At 46.3% G+C, this 22,308-nt stretch overlaps 1 protein-coding gene across 2 annotated transcripts in view; it reads right to left on the minus strand.

Annotated features, from left to right (window-relative positions):
- Window positions 1–11,290: 11,290 nt before the first annotated feature.
- PMP22 (peripheral myelin protein 22) overlaps window positions 11,291–22,308 on the minus strand; it is a 32,430-nt gene continuing 21,412 nt past the window's right edge. For both annotated transcript variants that reach the window (XM_059996699.1, XM_059996698.1), the window contains 2 exons: window positions 20,495–20,635; window positions 11,291–12,585 (listed from right to left, as the gene is read on the minus strand). In XM_059996699.1, the coding sequence (XP_059852682.1) occupies window positions 12,422–12,585; window positions 20,495–20,635 (305 nt within the window). In that variant the 3' untranslated portion in view covers window positions 11,291–12,421. The remainder of the gene's footprint in view (window positions 12,586–20,494; window positions 20,636–22,308) is intronic.

The following is a 22,308-nucleotide window of genomic DNA, read 5'->3' on the forward strand; positions in this document are numbered from 1 at the left end:
CTGAGATGCCACTTTTCTCAGCTCGAAGTGACTCCGATTCAACGCTGCCGTGAGCAAGTACTTTGAGAGCTTTAGTCGTTTTGCGCATCTGCGCTCTTACCATCACCCCTTTCCTGTCTTCATCTGGTCGTGGGAGCCCCTTTAGGAACAGCCAAGACATTTATTTCTTGCATCGCAGCACTGTGAAGCTTCCTGAGGCAGGAAGACCTCTGAGAAATACAGTCAGGTTATCAGAAAACAAGAGTCTCTGGTCTCTGGAAGGTGCTGACACAATCCACTCGGTCCCCAGGAAAGGAGAAAGTGCAGGCAGCTTAAAGCGTCTCCGCCCAAAGGTGTCAGGTGTGCTCTTTTGCCCAAATTCAAGCTCCTGGCCTCAGATCCAGGAACTAACTAAGCACAACCGCAAATCGCAAAGTGTGTTCTAGGGACCACTTGTTCTAACAGATGTCTGGCCTTCCACCAGGGGGCTGGGGCAGGGAATTCTGCCTGCTTTCCCCAAAAGAGCCCAGGAATCTGCAAGGCCACCTTTTTTTTTTTTATTTTTAGTGAAATATAATTGATTTACAATGTTGTGTTAGTTTCAGGTGAACAGCAAAGTGATTCCCTTATACATATATATATATATTCTTTTTTCACATTCTCTTCCACTATAGATTATTACAAGATATTGGGCATAGTTCCCTGTTCTATACGGTATGTCCTTGTTGGTTATCTATTTTATATACAGTAGTGTGTATCTGTTCATTCCAAACTTTGAATCTCTCCCTCCCCCTACCCCAAGGCCACCTCCTAGACCGTATGGTTCCATGTCAACTTCAACCACTGGACTCAACACGGGCATGTTTTGTTGTGTTTTGTTTGGACTTAGACCTGTTAAAAAATAAAATTTAACTGAGTAAAATTTAAAGATCTTATTGGCTTTACTCAATGATTCATAAATTGGTCATCATCCAATCCAGCAGAGAGGACGGAGCTCCGAGGAACTGTACAAAGTCAAAGACTTTTACAGGCAGAAGGAGCGGGAACAGGAAGTTGTACTCGGCCAAAAGCAGGCTGGTTACTGCAAGGTCACTCACTTCCCTTTAGGGGATGCAGGGGTCCACCCGGCAGGTGACCTCACTGGCGCTGATCAGGGGATTCCCGATTCCCTGGTTTAAGATTCCGTTTCTGGGAGAGGCTGAAACTGTAATTAAGTCTTGGTTTCCTGACATGGGGTTCAGCATCAGTGACTCCACTTTGGGGCGGAAATGGCCTCTTCTGCTCTGGGACCCTCCTTCAGCTCCTCTGATGATACTGTAAAAATTTCCATCCCTGACCATCACCTCCAACCTCGAGTACCCTCTCACTCTTCCTTTCTTGCCGATGGTTGAGATCTCTCCTTGTCCTGGCAGGGGAGAGAGTCTTACTTCAGCTCCAATTCTTCTCGTGCTCCGAGAGATGATATATACTTCACGTCTGATTCTTCCGCTTAGAGCCAAGTTTCTGAAAAATCAAAGCTTTATTCTCTCTACTCACAGAAGAGCGGTGGCTTTTAATTCTCTATTTGGGCTACAGATTTCTAAAGGTCTGCTTCAGAGCTCAAAAGGCAATGAATTTTTTTTGTTGCTCTCTCTGATTCTTCCCTGCTCAGAGGGCGATTTATAGAGAGTCCCACTGGCTATACGACTGCTTGGTGGTGATGACAGAGCAGTGTCTACAGAAAGAAGGATTAGAGGTAAATGGTGTTGGCATTTTTTTTTTAACTTTTTTTTTACTTTTGTAACTGAGCTATAATCGACACATAGCATTGTGTAAGTCTGATGCATTTATATTTTGTCAGCAACATTAGCTAACACTCTTATCGTGTCTTGTAACTACCATTTCTCTTCTGTGTTGAGAACAGTTCAGATCTAGTCTCTTAGCAACTTTGAAGTTTATAATGCAGTCTTTTTTACTATCATCGCTATGTTGTGCATTAAATCTCCAAAACTTATTTCTCTACCAGTTGCAACTTGTACCCTTAAATAACGTCTCCCCAAATCCTCCACCCCCAGCCCCTGGGGACCACCAATCCAGTCTCTTGTTACAAGTTCAGTTGTTGTTTTTTTTAAGTTTCCACATATAAGTGAGATCATATAGTATTTGCTTAAAGACTCATCTCACTGAGCATAATGCCTTCAAGGTCCAACCATGTTGTTGCAAACGGCAGGATTTCCTTCTTTCTCGTGGCTCAATACTATTCCATTTCATATATACAGACCACATTTTATATATGCATTCATCAGTTGACAGACCTTAGGTTGTTTCCATGTCTTCACTGTTTTGACTGATGCTGCAATGAACGTGGGTCTGCAGATATCTCTTCAAGACAATGATTTCGTTTCCTTGAGATATACACTCAGAAGTGGGAATGCTGGATCATATGGTACTTCAATTTTTAATGTTTTAAGGAACCTCCATACTGTTTTCTATCATGGCTGCACAAACTTCCATTCCCGTCAACAGTGTAGGAGGAGGGTTCCCTTTTCTCCACACCCTTGATGTTAGCACTTTTTAAAGGCCACTAAATTAACACTGTTCATTCTCCTCCAAAGTGCAGAATGAATAAAAAGATAGAGGAATCAGATGGAGATAAATGTTAGCTTGATTACTGATAAAAACTGGATTGGATGACATGGTCTAGATGCACAGCTAAATGGTCTTGCTAATTTTTTGCCCTTGAATTCAGTAAATTTCCCCCCTGGTCACTGGCCCAGCTTAAAGCCCAGAGGTCTTCCCTGTAATGCTACTCTATGGAGAAGCAGAGGAGGCTTACATTCCATGGAGAAACTCATTCCAAAAGAGACCCATCAGGCCCCATGTCCTCTTCAACACTCATCAATTAAGTAAGTCATTTCTCCTCCCTTGGGAAGGAGAGAATAAGGAAGGAAAGAGTGGGGATTTTCCTTGAAACATGAAGAATCAAAAACAAAGTGTTCTAAAAATATACATATATGAAATTAGAATAACAGCCAACCCAACTCTAAAGCATTATTTGTCAATAGTATCATTATAAAGTTCTGAATTCAATTTGCTTGTATTTCATTTCAATATTTTTGCATCTCTATTTAGAGGCTAGGTTGTTCTCCACTTGTGTTCTTTGTGCAGTGCTTTTCAGGTTGCCCTCAAGGTATTGCAGTACTATGGTGTGTGACAGGACTTCCGCTGGCCCCTCTAGGGCCACCTCCACCTTCCTCCACCTGCTGTCTGCCCTAGGAGGCTGACCCACAGGGACCACATCAATGGACTCCATTGACCTGTGGCTTCCAGTTGGGTTTGGCCAATGAGGAACCAGGAAGGAAATCGGAGGGTGGGAGAAGAAGGGGGTGAGGGCATCTATTCTCCCAGGCCTTCCCTGCAAGTTCACGGGAGGCTGACTGGGTCCAAGGAGCAAAGATCACAACTGCTGCCAGGCCCTCCTGGGAGGTTCTGATAAGACCCTCTCCCCGCCCCTTCAAGCCAAGGGTGGTGAATAGGACTGCACTACCATCTGGTACTTCTGCATCCTTCCCACACCTTAACTGAGCTCTCTTCAAATTAGTCAATGTGAGTGTGAGATCTGTTTCCTGCTGGGAAGCTGATTGATACGTGTGGTTAGGCTCACTTAGTAAAACGAACTGGAAAGCCTTCTATTTTTATCTATGCTCTGGAACACATTAAATAGTGCAAGAATTTTCTAGCCTTTGAAGGTCAAAAAGCTGCTTTTTAGTGCCCTCTTGGCCTCGTATTTTTGGGATGGGATAGTCCTTTAACAAATGTTTAAACATTTTCTCACGGTGATTGCTTTATTTAGGTCTCTTCCTTGTGTCAAGTTTTGAATTTCCTAGAAAAGCTTCCATTTCCGTAACAATTTGAAATGTATTCACATGGAATTGTTTCCAGAATCATCTTTTTATTGTTTTAATCCACCTAGAATCTGTGGTCGCCTTCCCCGTCTCACTTCGACTGCGGTGTATTTGTTTTCCCTTATTTGGGTTAAGTTTATCTGGTTGTGTGTGTGTGTGTGATTTGCCCCAGGTCACCCTGGGCATCAAAAGCAGAATCCGTTTTCTGGTATCAAGCCAAAATATTTTGCCTGCAAATGACAGTTTTCCCTGAGCCTCTGCCTGCCAGTCGTCCGGGCAAAGAATGAAAAGGAGCCCCAGATCACCCAGGGTCAATCCCAAAGTGAGAATTTCAGGAATCGAAGGGAGAAGCAAGTGAGTTCTTTCACAGCTCTGCATCCTTAAAGCCGATTCGTACCTTGCTAGAGCCTGTGCCGTAGGTGTTGACTCTCAGCCAGATCAGCAGGCACATGAGAGAGAGGGCAGGAGAACTCCCCACTCTGATCTTCTGGGTGATAATACTTTTAATTTTCGTCAGCGCAAGACACTGTCCCAAACCAGAAGGGGTTTGCCTAATTCATCATGGTCCCTGGCCACACAGTGGGACCCCTGACAAGCAGAACATTGGAGAGTGAGAGAAATGGACCTCACGAACGCTCATGAATTGCAAATGTTTCTTCATTAGAGGATGCTCTCCTACTTGGGACCATCTGCTTGATGTAACGGGGCCCAGGTCCTCAGGCTAGAAACATCTGTCACTTTAATCATTTTACCTCTTAATTAAAGCGCAACCAAAAGGAGGCCAAACATCGCTATGACCCTGAACAGGTCAGACCTTAGCCATACAGACTGGAGAACGCATCTGCCTGGATAAAGCATGAGTGAGAGCACATAGGTGTGCGGTTCACCCGATGTATGTGCTCCCCACTGAGATCAAACAAATTTGGGCAAATGAATCCCCTTTCCCCATTCACTTTGTGTAGCATTTCAAAGACACTCTGTCTTCACATCGAATTGATCTTCCACCGGTAAGGTCACCTGACCAGTTGTCTGTGAGCTGCTCTGCCCTGCGGCATCTCTGTCAAGTAGTTAATGATCTATAAATAAACACGTTAATACGCAGGGGAGATGCTATTTAAAGGAACCCCATGCTAATACTTTTGCACCACAAAGAATTCTTTTATAATGCAAATAGTCACCCTTTAATTGAGCTATCTTGTAAGTTCAGATTTTCATATGCATTTTCCATGCGTCATCAAAGAAACAATGCGTGGAAACACTCCAGTTCATGCCCAGTAAAGCACTTCATAAGTGGTAGGTGACACCATTATTTCTCACTTTGGGATGTACCCATATTGTTTTGAGCTTAGGTCAAATTGTAAGCACGCCACCGAGATTCTGCGTATACATCTGTCTAACCCGCCTCACTAGTCTGTAGTCTCTCTAAGATTCTAGACGTTTATATTTCTTTTATTTTGTTTCTCATAGAGCTGTCTTGTGCTGAGTTCTGTACTAGTGAAATGTTGATATCAGTTGATACCAGCAAAAAAGTCATATATGCATCTTTTAATACTAAAAATCCTTCCAAAATGCTAAAAAAAATACCTATATATATAGTTTTTGGATATATAGTCAAAAACACTGGAAACAACCTAAGTGTCCATCATCGGATGAATGGATAAAGAAGATGTGGCACATATATACAGTGGAATATTACTCAGCCATAAAAAGAAACGAAATTGAGTTATTTGTAGTGAGGTGGATGGACCTAGAGTCTGTCATACAGAGTGAAGTAAGTCAGAAAGAGAAAGACAAATACCGTATGCTAACACATATACATGGAATCTAAGAAAAAAAATGTCGTGAAGAACCTAGGGGTAAGACGGGAATAAAGACACAGACCTACTGGAGAACAGACTTGAGGATATGGGGAGGGGGAAGGGTAAGCTGTGACAACGTGAGAGAGTGACATGGACATATATACACTACCAAGCATACAACAGACAGCTAGTGGGAAGCAGCCGCATAGCACAGGGAGATCAGCTCGCTGGTTTGTGACCACCTAGAGGGGTGGGATAGGGAGGGTGGGAGGGAGGGAGACACAAGAGGGAAGAGATATGGGAACATATGTATATGTATAACTGATTCACTTTGTTATAAAGCAGAAACTAACACACCATTGTAAAGCAATTATACTCCAATAGAGATGTTAAAAAAAAAAAAAAGAGAGAGACATGTACCACCATGTTCATTGCAGCACTATTTACAATGGCCAGGACATGGAAGTAAGTGTCCATCGACAGATGAATGGATAAAGAAGATGTGGCACATATATGCAATGGCATATTACTCAGCCATAATAGAAACAGTCCTTTGGTTCATTTCTGCCAAAAAAATTCTTGTGCTTAGTAAACAAATAGAGCTGGAGTGGCGTGGAAGTATAGCTCAGTGGTAGAGCATCTGAATGCAAATAGAGCTGGAGGTGGAAAAATTATGCAAATGAATCCTATTCAAAATCTTTAGTTTCTTAGTTTTAACGGAGGTAAAAGGAATATTCTATTACCCAAGCAGGGGCTCCCTCTGTGGAAATCTACTTTGGAACCCATACATTGTAACTGACTCCTTGAATTACCTACGTGGGAGTGGCGTGAGAAAAGCACCCATAATTTAAAGTTTCAAGACTGACATCCCCTGTCTACCTGGGTAATGAAAGCCTTTCCAGTACTTTTGAAGGTGCGTCACGGATTTCGTCAGGTAAAAGAATATTCATCTCCTTCAGGATGAACAGTGCGAATCTAGTGCTCTTAGAGAATAGTCTTCTTGTTGTTCTTTTTAATTTGGCAAAGCCATAAAATTATCTTGGGAAATACCTAATGGAAACCAAAGGAGCACAAAGAGTAAAGGGAATGCTTTTTCACTCAATTAGGAAATGTTTCTTGTCTGCAGTCCTTCAGAGATGTGGACTCACCGTATATTTCTCAGAGATTTAGGTCCTGATAAACAGGGTAGGCGCCTCAAGGTGGTCCCATACCTCTCCCAATCTTAAACCTCCGTGCCTGCCGCATACGGATCGGCCCACTGAAGACTTTATATTCTAAATCCGAGTGCAGTAATAAAGCTTGGGCATTTTTAAATCTTATTTTTACCTTCTTCTTGGCTCCAGCTGGAATTCCAAAAAGAAAAGGATCAATATCAATCCCAGAGACGATCCACTGGAAATTCTCAACGTGTGGAGTTAGAGTCCACTGATCAGATTGTGAAGAGTCTAAACATCACGATCAATTATGTCAAATCAACAGGTCAATCGATTGTGAACTGTCTTACAATTCTCAGCAGTCATTGCACAGAAGTGCACATGACTTGAAAACTGCCAAAAGTGTAGAAAATGAGTCCCCCATACAGTCCCCCAACAAAACACGCTGATGTGTTCTGTGTACTAATACGGATGGAGTTCATTCCACACTTCCATCCTCAACACACAACACACAGCCCTCAAAATCAATCTCATTAACACCAAAAATGCCTTAATAAAATACTAGCAAAAATAACCCAACAATATGTCAAAAGAATGCTGCTTTCCAAAAAGTGGACTTGACTCTATTAATAAAATCAATGAGTCAATATTAAGAAAACTATTGATAGGATTCACCTTTCTTTTTTAAAGGTATAAAAAAATAAAGTCTTCTTGATAAAGATTGAAAAAAATTGGTAACATTTAATATAAATTCTTGGTTAAAATTCTTATTAAGTTGAGAATCAGAATTATGTACTTACTGAAATAAATTATTGTTAAATAATTATAAGCACTAGCGTTCCTATTAAATTCAGAAAAAAACTGGAATCATGTCTACTCTCACAGCTATTATTTGGCATGTTCTAGAAGTTTTAGAAAATTAATAAAATTTTAAGAATTAAGAACTGTAAATACGGAAAAGGAAGAAAAGGCACATTATCTCCCTTTTTTTCTGTTCTTGCTATGCTGTGATTATCTATGTGAAAAGCCAAGATAATTAACTAGAGAAATATTGAAAATAATGAGGCAATTCAGTAAAAGAAACGAGTATAAAACTTGAGAAAAATCAATGTTTCCAACATGCCCACAATAACTAGCAATAAAACACCATAGAATAAAAGAAATTCACAAAAGCCATAAAGCACGTAAATGCCTAGAAACAGAGTTAACGTAAAAGTATAGGACCTACATAATGAAAACAAAAAATGTTACTAAAGTGTAAACAAAGAGTGGAATCATTAGAGTTTATCCAGACTGTGTGCCTGCCCAGGACGTTATCAATGTTCCCCCCAATTGACACTTATACATTTAAATGAACTCTTTCAAAATAAATACTGAATTTTTGCTTTCAAAATAAAAGGGTCTTCTTGTAGAATAGCTCATAGCAGCTTGTAGAATAGATAACTTCTTCTGGCCAAGAACTACTAGAAAATCTGGATTCTAGTTTTTTCATCTGTTTGACAGCATCAAGAGATACCAAGACCTCCAGGACTCAGGCAGCAGATGTGAGAAGAAAACCCCAATGTCCTTTCCTAAATTTCTGTTTTAAAAATTTGCCAATTAATAAGCCACAGACCAAGCGATTGAAAAGCTGTCCTGAAAGCAGTTGCAAAGGGCAAGAAGGCTAAGAGCGTTCTTAGCACCTCGAAAAGTTGGGGAGACAAAACTGAAGTTCAGAGTCGCTAAGACATAAAGGGTTCAAGGTCCTGGAGAGAAGATAATTGCAAAGAAGCCAGCCTGACACCTCCCTGCATTTGCCATTTCATAAGCGGTACCCCCCTGAGCGCAAACACAAAGCAGCTGCTAGGAGGGCAGTTTCGAACCAAAACTCCATTGCTACAAATTCCTAAGATTGCAGTATTTCTCAGAAGAGCTCAAGGACGGAAAATAAATGTCATCAAAACAACCCTCTGGGAAAACCCAAGATTCTGTGAGTGAAGAGCTATGTTAACCGTTCATCTCTAATATCCTGTTTTGCTTTATATCGCTCAGAAGGAGTAAGAATCTCATCCCTTTAAAATATACATCTGAAAGCACAAAAAATAAAAGGTGACTACTTTCCAAACAGAAAGAACAGACCTAATGAGAAAATTAGCAAGGGCTAGAGCAAACAGCTGTCCCTTTTCTTTTCTTTTTTAGCTTTATTGAGATATAATTCTCCTACTATCCAATTGACCCATTTAAAATATACAATTCATTGGTTTTTAGTATATTCGCCTCTGTGAAAAGAGGTACAACCATCATCACAATGTTAGAGCATTTCATCACTCAAAAGGAAACATCCTACTTTTTAGCTATTGCAGCCCTACATCCTCATCCGCCCTTTCCCAGCTCTAAACAAATCTGTCTCTATCCATTTCCCAGTTCTGGATTTTCATAGAAATTCAGTCGTGTAATATGCAGTCTTTTATGACCGGATTCTTTCACTTAGCATAAGATTTCCCAGGTTCATCCATGTTGTCGCATGTAGCAGTACCTCATTACTTTTTATGGAGAAAGCATGTGGATAGACTACGTTTTGCTAACTCATTCATCAGCTGAACTTTGGGGCTGTTTCCATCTTTTGACTGTTATAATTAATGCTGCCATAAACATCCACGTACAAGTTCCTGCTCAGACACATTTGTTCATGTCTCTTGCATAAATACCTAGAAGAGGAATTGCTGGGTCATAGGGTCATAGGGTTGCTATGCTTAACCCTTTGAGGAACGGACAGTATTCTCCAAAGCTGCTGAACCATTTCCATTCCCACCAGCGGCGTATCTGGGCTCCAATCTCTCCACCTCCTCATTAACCTGTGTTATTATCAGACGTTTTGATTTGAGCTTACCTAGTGGGTATGAACTAGTATCTCACTGTGGTTTGTGTTTGCATTTCCCTGATGACCAAAGATGTTGAACATTTTTTCCAGTTGCTTACTGGCCATTTGCATATATACCTTGGACAAAAATCTATTCATGGGCTTCCCTGGTGGCGCAGTGGTTGAGAGTCCGCCTGCCGATGCAGGGGACACGGGTTCGTGACCCGGTGCGGGAAGATCCCACATGCCGCAGAGCGGCTGGGCCCATGAGCCATGGCCGCTGAGCCTGCGCGTCCGGAGCCTGTGCTCCACAGCAGGGGAGGCCACAACAGTGAGAGGCCCGCGTACCGCAAAAAAAAAAAAAAAAAAAATCTATTCACGTCCTTTGCCCACATCTTAATTGGATTATTTGTCTTTTTAATATTGAGTGTTAGAGTTCTTTATGTATATTCTGAATACAAGTCCTTTTCCAGATATATGATCTGCAAGTATTTCCACACTTAGAAGAAACTACGGCAGACGGGTTCCCAGATCAGAAAGACTGGCCCGTGGACGGGAGATCCACCACAACCACTTGCAAAGGAGCTGGTAGCCAAGTCCCTGTTTCTACTCAAGATTTTTTAGTTTAACATGCCTCTGTTTGGGGCAGCCCCCGTGAGTTATGTGTAGAAAAAGAGCACAGAGTTGGTCCAATTTTTCTGGAGGCAAAGTTGGCCATACCTATTATACTTCTTAAAAATATGCATGCCCTTTGTCTTGGTAATATCCTTACCAGGAATTTAGCACTTGGATGTACTCTTAAAATGCACCAATATTCATGTGTAAGCATGTTCACTGAAGCATTCTGGGTAATAATAAAAACCAGGACACAATCAAAGTGTTTATCATTGAGGGACTGGTAAATAAGTGTGCAGCTACACAGTGAAATACTAGGCAGATAGGAAAGACTGAAACACAGCTCACTAAATAGAACAAGGTATATGTTCCTATAGAAAGATCTCCAATTTATATCCTTAGGTGAGAAGAACAGCATGGTGCAGAAGAACGTGAGTATTTTTCTCCATTTTGCGTAAGTTTTACAAATACTTGAATGGATGTATCTGTGTGGGCACTGCATTTCTTCCTGGCAGAAATCATAAACTATGTCTTCTGGTTACCTTTGGCGAGAGACCATGGAAAAGAGGGGGAAAAGAGGCTTTCGCACGTCATGATCCTGGATGTATATTACTTTTTTTAATGCCAAAAGTGTTACCTAAATGGTGAGATTTGGGCCATTTCTGTTCTTCTTTGTTCTTAATTATTAATTTTTATTTTTAGTTAAATGCTATAAAAGAAACCTTATGACATAAACATGTGCAGTTTCAAAGTTCAAGCACGTAAAGTGAAATTCCCAGTTTTTTCAATCACCTTGTGGCCATCTGTGCCACTTTACCCAATCTATCCGAGTCAAAAGAGAGAAAGCGGGTCTCTGCTGGAAACCTTGGGAGGGAGAAGCCCTTCCATCACGGATGTCCAAAGACGCCAGAGCAACCCAGGTCATCTGCCCAACAGCGGCTCCGTGACCCTCTTCCCTCTGCTCCGACACGCACCTCGCACCCTCACCCACAAAAACCCACAAGAGCTCAGTGAGTTACTCTGATGTTTATTTGAATGCATCTTAGTCCACACAGTTGGTATAAAATCAGAAAAAGCGAAGCAAAAAATAAAAAAAAAAAAAAAAAAAGGTCTGGAGTCTTAGCATCAGAAGGGCACCATATATACATCTACAGTTGGTGGCCAGTACAAGTCATTGCCAGACAGTCCTTGGAGTCAGAGGACAGTCTAGACCATGCTGCATCCCAGGAACCACTGTCCCAGGGGGTCTAGAAGCTTGTCCTGATGCTCCGACCATAAGGAAAACGTGGGAGTGATAAAGGCGGTGGTTTGTTATTCATTATAGTAATAACAGCAGCCTAGCTAGGTACAAATGTGGTTATAAACCATTTATCTTACACAGAATTATTCAGGTCTCCGTTCGACTTCATGCTGTAAAATTGTTAATTGAATTTCCAGTGAGGCGTTTAGATGATTAGTGATCACAAGGAATGGTAAATACATAGCACCACTTCGTAGGTTTGTTGTCCCCAATTTCTCACCTAGATGCGTGACTGGGACACCCCCCTTCAAGGGCAAGTATTCCAAAGCCACAAGCCGTGATTCTCCGAGGGCTCCAGTTTGGGGGTTCTGTCCGAGTGCAGGTAAGGCTGCACACAGAGGCGTGGGCAGTGCATGTCTGTGTGTGACGCACTGGGTCACCCACAGTAAAAGGGCTTTGGGCCATTTGGGGTTTCTACCCACACTTTGGTTTTCTAAATGAGGTGGAGTGGGAGGGAGGCATCTTCTTTCAGACGAAAGGGAAGGGGCAAGATGGACTTATTTTATTTCTGGGCAAAACAAACAAAAACAAACAAACAAAAAAACTGAGCTTGATTATACGGTTAGGATGTCAAGTTCCTTAGCTACTTTAAGGTTCAACCCAAGGCTGATGGTCAACACATAAAGCAAACAATACTATGTACATATATGTAAAAAGTGTTATAAATAGGTTTTATAAACCGTCGATATTATATACATCTTCAATCAACACTAACCACCCCCCGCACCTGCTCTCTGTTTGGTTTGGTTTGAGTTTGGGTTTTTTGGCTAGCTCCTTTTTTTTCCTGGCTTCTGGTTTACTTCCTCCCTCCCTGCGTGCGCTCAGACCCTCGGACGTCCTGTCCCGGTGCCTCATTCACGTTTCCGCAAGATCACATAGATGACGCCGCTGAGGAGGGCCAGTGGGAAGGCCACCCAAGCCAGGATGTAGGCAAAGCCGTAGGAGTTCTCCGAGTTGAGATGCCATTCCGGGTGCCTGACCGTGTAGATGGATGCCGCGCTCATCACACACAGACCTGGGAAGGAGAGGGACCAGCTGGGGGCAGGAGGGGTCATGGAGCGGGGACCCTGCACCACCCCCAAACCAGACTCCATGGGACCCGGAGCACCTGCCCCACCCACCCTGCTCTCCTCCCAGACTCGACCCACCTCACACACACACACACACACACACACACACACACACACACACACACACCAGGGCACCCTTCTCTCTTTCTTAGGGAGAAGGATACGGGCTGCAGGAAGAGAGGGCACGTCCATCTCAGGCAGGAATCTGCCACCAGATCCAGAACTGACAGGAGGGGCTCAAAGGTACCGGAACCCAGGAAACGATCTGCTCTCTGTGTCCAATCTATGTGACCCAGACCATGGCTTCCAAGGTCTCCCCTCCTCTTTCCTCCTCATTTCCTTTAACCGTCACCCATCGCCAGTTGACACGAGGGGCCCAGCGAGAATTCGGGTGGCAAGAGAAGCCCACCTATATCTTTGCAAGGATGGCTGGGTGTGGGAGCCCCTGGAAGCCGGTAAACCACTCCACAGATGGGTGGCGGCATCCTCTGAAATCAGGGGAAGGGACACCTCACCGTTATCTGAGCGGCACTCACGCCGAGCACAGGGGCGGAACTCCACGCTGACCTCCTTAGCAGGATCGCTACATCAGAGACCAAGCAAGCAACGCCCATGGGCACCACTAGGCAGACAGAAGAACACGTGGAGAGGAAAGGGGGGAAGGACGCTGCAGAGAGAGGAGGTGGTCACGGGCAAGCTGCGTGGTGCCTGGTCCCTTTCAACTGTTCTTGGTCCCCCAAGGTTGGTCTAAAGCCCAAACAAAGGTGAAAGGGTATCAGATCCGCAGGCAGGTCAGGCAACCCCTTCCTTGTCTACCACACAGCCTTGGTGGAGGGACAAGAAAATCCTCCACCTGAGATCCCACAAAGCAGGCAAGTTCAAGCGTGACGGTCCATGCCCACGGTGACGGTCAGCATCCCTGCAGGGAGGGGTCCAGTGACGTGAGCACCCCAGCCCAGAGCGGCACAAAGCCTGCTCTGTCCGCTCCTGAACACAGGGGCTTTGACAGGCTCTGACTGACTCTATTATAAGTCCAGAACGCATGTGGGATGCCTGTGGGTCCAGAGCCCCCCAAGGCCCGGACCACCTACATCTAACCTCACTGCTATTTGGGTTATTTAACTGGACACTGTGACTCTGTTTGAACAAAGTGCAGAAGTGGGACTGTGTAACATTCACTGCCCCGATAAGATTGTCCTTCTGCAAGTCAGAGAGAGAAAACACCCACTCCATTGGCCCCCGTCGAGAGAGCCACACAACAGTCTTGGGACCACAGGGGCATCAGCTCCAGGACCTGCCACCTACAGATAGCCCGGGAGACGGGAAGACATCTGTTTCCGCGGGGAAGTCACAGCTGGCCAATGGTCACAGGAGGGAAACTGCGGTTTCGATCTGCTGGACCTCAAGGTCTATAGCTCACCTCTCCAAAGTGCTAATTCTTGCCTGTCTCTTAGGCTATATCTGACCTACCCAATGATGGCAGAGCCTCAAAGGCGAGGCAAGAGCAAGCGAGAGAGTGAGATGTAAGCAGAGCATCGAAGGGCAAGACAGTGTCCAGCATCTTCCAAATGGGGCGTGTGTCTAGCCAGCAACAGCATGAGAAATGTAGTGATAGCTGCATGGACCAGCTGTGTCCAGATTTCCCCAGCAAAGAGAAAATAGCAAAGAAAAAACACTTTGTCTATGACCTGGGGGGAGCGAGACAGACAGGACACACAAGTGCAGTGACTAACTCAGTGGCTTAATTATATGACATTCGCCCTGGGAGAATCTCAGAAGTAAAGGGATTTATGCTTCGCTTCAAGAATCCACACGCTTGTACACTTGCAAAGTCAACAAGAGGATACACACTTTATAATTACTGTTGTCGGGAGACTGATGCTTTAGGGAATATATCATTACAAGGCTGTCTGTATGCAAAGCAACAGACGAGCCCCGGAATACAGAGCAGGTAGTGAGTCCCGAAAAGTCAAACACTTCTCCCAATAACGGGACTGTGATTCGCGTTCTTGGCCACCAGTAGGTGGAGATGCGTTTTTGAAGGTCTCCGTGGAGAAGGTAAGTGAGGCCACCGACTACACGCAGGTGTGCTGCCCTCCCCAGAGATGAGCAGGGAGGGGCCTGCGTCTGGGAGCAAAGGTCAGCTGTACGTGGAAAGGCACTGACCCTGTCCAGACAACACAGAAATGCTGGCCGCTGAAGACTTCCCAAGAGTTCCCCCCCTGCCTCAGCATGGCTGGGTCTGCATCACTAGACATGCTCCCCGAAGACCAGGCCTCGAGCCCCCTTTAATGGTGACAGCAGCCACAGGTGAACAATCAGAGCCCGGCATCTTTAGAAGGGAGTCCCCAAGAGACCAAAGGCAGAGGAAGGAAGGGAGGGGGTTCTCTAGGCTTCCTCATCTCCATTCTGTTCGGTTCAGTCAACATGGAATAAGCACCTGGCATGTGCGGGTACCATTCTGGACGCTGAGTGCACTGAGATCCACAAGACGTGGTCCCCACCTTCAAGGTGAGTGTCATCCGGAAACAGACACAGCAGTAGAGACTTCCAAGAGAGTAGGATGTGATTCCAAGGAAAGGAGAGAGAAACACACCGGATGCCCTGAGAGCACAGATCGATCAGGGGCCTGGGGAATCCTGAAAGGGGACACGGGGCTTGACCGGGGTCTAAAGGATGTGGAAGAGGTGGCCAGGTGCTGAAAGGTGTGAAGGAAATCCCAGATAGAAGGGAGACCACGAGCGCGGCAAGGAGGACGGAGGGCCCCGTGGACACCACCAGCGGGTCCCACTCAGAGTCTCTGTGATGGAGGCTGGAAGAGAGGGCCACCAGGGCACTTGACGAGGTTGTGGAGGGAAGCACAGCTTTTGTGGAGGAGAAACAGGATCAGAGGTGTGTCCAGAAAGACCGCCCCAGATTTAGAGGTGGGGACAAGATCGGGGACAGGAAGGTGCGTGAGTTGGCTTCTGCCCAGCAATGGTGTTTGCAAGTAAAAGAAAAGAAATGAGCACAATATCTAGGTGTGACGCCACACAACGGAGGAGCCGGTGGTGGACTGGGGTGGGGGTGGGCGGCTCTGGCATGACTGCCTGGTGGCTTAACTTAGGGAACTTGGGGACATGGTCTTGCAAGCTGAGGAAGTACAGTTTCAAGGAGAGAGATGGCAACAGTATCGAAAGCAGGGGAGGGAGTCAGCAAATGGCCATCCGTGTACATCCGTGACCTCTGCCGAAGCAGCTCAGAGCCTGGAGCGAAGCCAGGAGCCTGGGTGGGGCTGGCTAGGGAGTGAGCACTGGGGGAGACCACCGAGATGGGCAGCGGGAGCGCCTCCCTGGAGCTCGTTTCGTGAGCGAGGCCCCTGTCTCTCCCCACCTCGCCCTTCAGGCCACGAGGTAGAGAAGGAAGAGGCTGGAAGGTCCATTACCCGGAGAGCACTGGGCTCTCTGTCCCACCCACACCGAGCCTCCTCTGTGCCGCCAGCCCCCTTTCCATTCTCAGCCTCCGTGTGATTTCTGCAGCCTTGCAAGTCGCCCACAGCATTACTAGATGCCCATCTGGGCCCAGCCAGGGCAACATCTGGGATGATTCGCCCAGAACTGGTGTTTCTTAACGTGGTCTCCGACTTAAGCTGTCTTGGAACCACTCAGAACAGGGAGGGCACTGGGCTTTTATTCCTCCCCCAGATTTTCATTCTAAATGCTCTCTACCCATCTCAATGTGTATGAAAGAAAAGGAACAAAACAAACAGAAAAAGTAAAAGTCACTTTTAAAAGGAGTTTCCTACCATCCTTGCTGTTCCTCGTAATCACAATAAACACAAATTGCAGAAACTACACAGGTGGCCTGAGTTTAATTCTGCCAAGGGAACACATTACCCAGTCACCCAACAAGTGGGACATTCAGGGCGTTCTAGGAGGTGTGCGTGGAGCTCGCCGCTGGGTGTGACTCGTGAAAGAAATCAAAACATAGTCTGTATCTCCGTGATGCTTTCCCATCCTGTGCCGCTCAACCCAGCAGAGCCGGGGCCAGGGTAAGCACTGTCTGGGAACAGATGGCTGCAGGTCCTGAAAATAAGAATGACTCCAAAATCCAGATACAGGATCAGGACGGTCCTTCTCTAAGAAGAGGGTTTAGAAGAATTGATGGCTCGTGGATAGGATGAGCTCTGTAAATCATCCTAGAAGAACTTACAGTGGGATTAGGGCAGGTTAGTGGCTGCAACAGTGGTGCCCAACTCTGGATGGACATCAGAGTCACCAGGGAGCAGCCCTGCCCAAGAACTCTTTTTTTTTTTTTTTTTTGCGGTACGCGGGCCTCTCACTGTTGTGGCCTCTCCCGTTGCGGAGCACAGGCTCCGGACGCGCAGGCTCAGCGGCCATGGCTCACGGGCCCAGCCGCTCCGCGGCATGTGGGATCTTCCCGGACCGGGGCACGAGCCCGCGTCCCCTGCATCGGCAGGCAGACTCTCAACCACTGCGCCACCAGGGAAGCCTCCAAGAACTCTTAAATGAGACTCTCTGGGGATGAAGCCTGAGCACCAGCGTTTTTTAAAAGCACCCCCTTTCTCACAAAAGGTGATTCTGGTCTGCAGCTGAGATGGAGGAGCACCCAACTAGATGACGGAGCCTCTCAAAACGTCTTCAAGAAGCAGCCAACCTGCGCTTCCCTGGTGGCGCAGTGGTTGAGAGTCCGCCTGCCGATGCAGGGGATGTGGGTTCGTGCCCCGGTCCGGGAAGATCCCACATGCGCGGAGCGGCTGGGCCCGTGAGCCATGGCCACTGAGCCTGCGCGTCCGGAGCCTGTGCTCCGCAACGGGAGAGGCCACAGCAGTGAGAGGCCCGCGTACCGCAAAAAAAAAAAAAAAGAAGCAGCCAACCTAAGAAGTATGTAATCAAGGAAAGACAGTTCTTAAAGGTGAGACTCGCAGCTTATTATAAGTGGAGAAGAGATGATGCAGTGAGACAGGCAGCCCCACAAGCACAGGCAAGTCAGTCATCTAGAGCCAGGCAGAGACGGCTCCCAAGTCTGCAATCAGCCAAAGAGCCCCACACGCCTTTCACCTGCCCTTCCTGCATGCTCACGCGTGTGTTTAAAAAGTCCACAGCTGGGCCCTCCAGAAGGAAGCTACGCAGAGACGATCCGGCCCTGACAGCCCCTGGGACACTCAGCATAGTTTGGAGGCTTCCACACAACAGGCTTCAGTGCTTCAAGAAGCATCTGCCCTGCGTGGATCGCAGCTACGGTGGCCACAACCCACTTGTGGATTGCACATCCCATGATGGAAGGGCTCCTCCCTTCCTTCCTTCCTTCCTTCTTTCCTCCCTCCCTCCCTCCCTCCTTTCTACTCTCCTTTTTGTTTTCTGATTGTTTTTGCTTTTCTGATTTGTTCCTTGATATTAAGGGGTAATTTCTCATCCCCAACAACCCTTCCCTAACTGTCTCTCTAGTTACTGAATCCTTCATAGGCCGTGAGATAGGAAACACACATGAGCAGGGTTGTCAGACACTGAAGTCTGGAAATCTCTAAGGGAAGTCCCCACTCTCTTAAATCCCAAGTTTAGTAGGAAGACCCTACAGCAAGTTCAAACACAACATTCTAGAGAGCTGAGGTTTCTAGAAGACTAGCTCTCTCAGGTCCTTTTGACCGGACGGAACAAGCACAGAACATTCTTAGGACGTACAAAGTACAACCGCTACTCTGGATCAACACTTCAACCTCCAGACAACTTCCTATTCACAGATGGACGGCTAAACTGACAAACCGATAACCGAAAACTAGGTCTCGGGAGAGATAAGAAGCTAGATTTGAAGGGGATAACGCAAGAACAAACCATGTGCTTCTATATCCGGAGGTTTTCATGGCAGAGTTCTAGAAGGCTTGGACTGAGTTTGGAGAAGAATCCAAACAGTGAAACGAGGAGGAATGAGTAAACAAACTTTGGAAGATTAGCAAAATCTCAGTACCTAAGAGCGTTTGGGTTGAACGAAGTACTTATCTCTGGACTTTGGTTTTTGACCGAAAATGACCTTGCTAAAAAGACAGTGTTAGAGAATTTTAAGCTAAAATATCTCAGTTGGAAAAATGAAGATGAGGCACTCCCTGCCCTGAGATGTCCCTTCAAAAGTAAGTTCGCTCTGTCCAATGTTTCCAGTCTGACTAGTCCTGGTGGTGTAGACTCATTCATCACAGATGTTTGGGAACTTGAGAATCATAAATGGGGTAGATTTGAACTCATCTTCCACGGTCAATCAGGTTCAATGAAAGATCATATCAAAAGCAGAGTTTCTGCCTTGGATGTTGCGTTCCTTAAAAACTCGGGTGGATTCTGAATCTCTAAATGTATTCAGTCCACGTGGGATGGGAAGAAATGGGGGCACCCGGTGTCCTTGCATGAGCCGTGTTCATTTAGCCTCTCCCAGTCTCAGTTTCTTTATCAGTAAAATAACGAGTGCTTATAGATCAAATATAAGTATTTTATATCACTTTTTCTTGAGGATATAATCATTGATACCATGGACAGGATCACCATTGATATCAAACTGCAAACAGGGAGCCTAAAAGGAAATCCCAGAATATATTCTAGTTTTCTGTGCTACTTCTGGAAATGGGGTGAATAATGATCACTGCTCCTAATGTACCCAGAAATGATATCTCACTGAAGAATTGGTAATTTAGCAAAGCTGGCAACACTCCCAGAAGCTTGGCTGATATAATAAAACCTTGATAAAATCAAGTAGCAAAGCACTGTTTGGTTTTGAAATTCCAAACGGTGCACATTGACATATTATATTTAGGAATTTGATGAGAAATGGTTCTCTAGTTTACTTACTTTTTCCAGTAAAGCGTAAGTCTCTGGCTTCTAGAAAAGGGTCATCGACATTCAACGTCAGGTTGTGTCTTGCCATACAAACCTATGTAAGCCATGAGCTCTGCCTGCCCATCCATCCACCCATCTACCCATCCATCCATCCAGGACTTGTGCGCTGTTTTCAACCCTCCAATGACTGCTCATGAGTCATGGTGGTGCTTCAGCAACTAAACAAGAGATGCTACAGCCCTGCCCACTCAGGGGCCAGAAGTGAGAACATTTCACAGTCCCCAGATGTACTCTGGCACATACAGATTTTAAGAGTTATTAGCCTGGACTGTAGAATCCACCACACCTGCTTCCTATGCCTCTCCAGTGCTCTGCTGACTCAGGCCACTGGCCATCAACGGACAGAAGGATAAAAGGAAACGAAGTGAGACAACGGCCAGAATCCAGAGACAAGAGCTGGAACGCGTCACGTCTAGGACTCTGCACACGGTGCGTGTCGATAACCTGGAACCGATGGTGTGTTACACATGCCGAAAGGAAGACACCAGTAAGTCGGAGGCTGGTGGACTCCAGGGGCCAGAGTAAAGGAGAGTAAGAATTTGTCAGGTGACTCCATCACTGCTTAGAGGTAGGCGACAGGTACCTGAGAGCAACCTCGGCAGCAGATCGGGGCCATTTCCGTGCTGAAGCAGGGATGGTCCCGGGGCATAACGTGAGCTACAGAAATCCACCCTGGCCTGTGCTCTACCGACATCCTCAGCATTTACCTCTGATGCTATGTCCAAACTGTAGCTCCGCCCCAGGTTAGGGACCCTCCTTCCAGAACCCCTAGCCCTGTTTCCTATGCACCCCGTTCCATGGAGAAGTGGAGAGTTCCCAGATTCACACACACACACACACACACCTGTGCTGTATGAAGTCCATCCACGGGGAGGACTCCTGCACGCCAGTCATTCTGAGCCACGCCCTTCTGACGGATCGTGCTTTAGTCTGGGGGTGCCCAGCCCCCTCATGGACTCAGTCATCTCCGACTTACCAGCAAGGATCTGGAAGACTCCGGTGATGTAAAACCGGCCCCCCTTGGTGAGGGTGAAGAGCTGGCAGAAGAACAGGAACAGGGACAGAACGCTGAAGATGATGGACAGGATCATGGTGGCCTGGACAGACTGCAGCCATTCTGAGGGAGGAGACACTGGGTTAGGAAAAGCCCGGGCGCGGGCGCGGGGAGGCGGGGCTCTGCCGCGGGGGGCGGGGCCCGGGGCACCAAGACAGCTGAAAGCCACTCCCCACCCACCCGCCCCGGGCAGCAGCCGCATCCCTCCTGTGAACAGAAGTCGGACTATCCACCTTCCCACTCTTAAAAGTCATTCTTTATTTCCTGCTTTCTTTTGGAGGGAAAAAAAAAGGTATTAAAACGTGTTTAATTGTAGACGTTTTAAGAAAAGGCTCTAAGACACTACCTAGTCCCACCGCAAGGAGTTAAACTCCAGTTAAAATACATTGAACTCCCTTCCAGTCTTTTAGCCAAATGTGTTACTTACACAGATGTGCGTGTGTTCAAGGGGCTCTGAGCCCCGCCCTCTGCCTCCTCCCTCCCTGCCCTCAGGGGTTCGAAGGGCTTCTTGGAGTCCCTGGATTCTGAGAATAGTTCCAAACCACTGTTCAACATATTAGCATCCCCCAAGGAGACAGAGAGACCGTGGGGATGGCTGGGAAGACGCAAATGCTATTGGAGCCAAGACTAATTCTGTAGAAAGTCGCAAGAAAATGCTGATGGGAAGAGCATGCTTTATTTAGCTATGAACGCCTCTGCTCTCCCTCAGTCACGCTGATCTCAGAGCAGTGGGTGCTCAGTCCGACCATCAGATAGCACCACGGATGACCCTTCCTCATCTTTGCTGAACCCCCAGCCTTAGATCAAATCTCCAGGCACCCAACTGAAATTCAGGCAAGGAAGGGAACTCTGTAGTTCACCATCTACTGCAAATGAAGGTCATTTCAGGAAGGAACGGACAAGAGGCAACAACCTGGGCTTAACACCAGAGAGGGGAACTTGCAGTGTGCCCCCAGGAGACCTCCAGGGGCCCTGCCAACCTGTCGCCTGCATCTTTCCTTCCAAGCACCTGAGAATCGCTGGGGCGGGCGCTGCTCTCAACGAGAAAGATCAATTAGAGAAGACCCAGGTTTGATCCTCTCCACTCAGTAAAGGATTAATGGGTCTTGGCTTAGAAAAACACACACCAGTGCTTAACACAGTAGAAAAAGCTGTGAAATCGCGATGGTTAATCATCAATAACTCGCGAAGATGTTCCCTTTTTTTTTTTTTCTCTCTTTTTGGCCACACCACGCAGCATGCGGGATCTTAGCTCCCCATTCAGGGATCGAACCCAGGCCCCCGCAGTGGAAGCACAGAGTCTTAACCACTGGGCTGCCAGGGAAGTCCAATAACTCACAGAGGTGAACCTGGTTTGAGCTGCGAGTGGCTCAAGGCAGAATTTTAAGGGTACTGGTTAGGGTAACTGTGACTCGAGTTTCACAGACACAGACATTTTTCCAGACTGAGACCGGAAGCATTTTAGAGTTGGAAGAAGCCTGAGGGATCAACTAACCCACCCCTTTGTACTGACCGAGATTTCCAGAGATGTCTGGATGAGCCCCACTGGCAGAGCCAAAGCTGGGAGGCCCCTGATTCTAGTCTAGTGTTCTTTCCACCATGACGGACTATACGCTGCTTTTATCTTTGCAATTTCTTTGTCAATTATGGTTCGAAAAGGATGTCTAATGCGTTGTGAGCCATCCCAGCTTCATTTTTGTATCTCTAATTGAACCACTATGCCCAGCGTAGCACTT

This window comes from Delphinus delphis, chromosome 19 (assembly GCF_949987515.2).
Source record: "Delphinus delphis chromosome 19, mDelDel1.2, whole genome shotgun sequence".
In the NCBI taxonomy this organism is placed as follows: domain Eukaryota; kingdom Metazoa; phylum Chordata; class Mammalia; order Artiodactyla; family Delphinidae; genus Delphinus; species Delphinus delphis.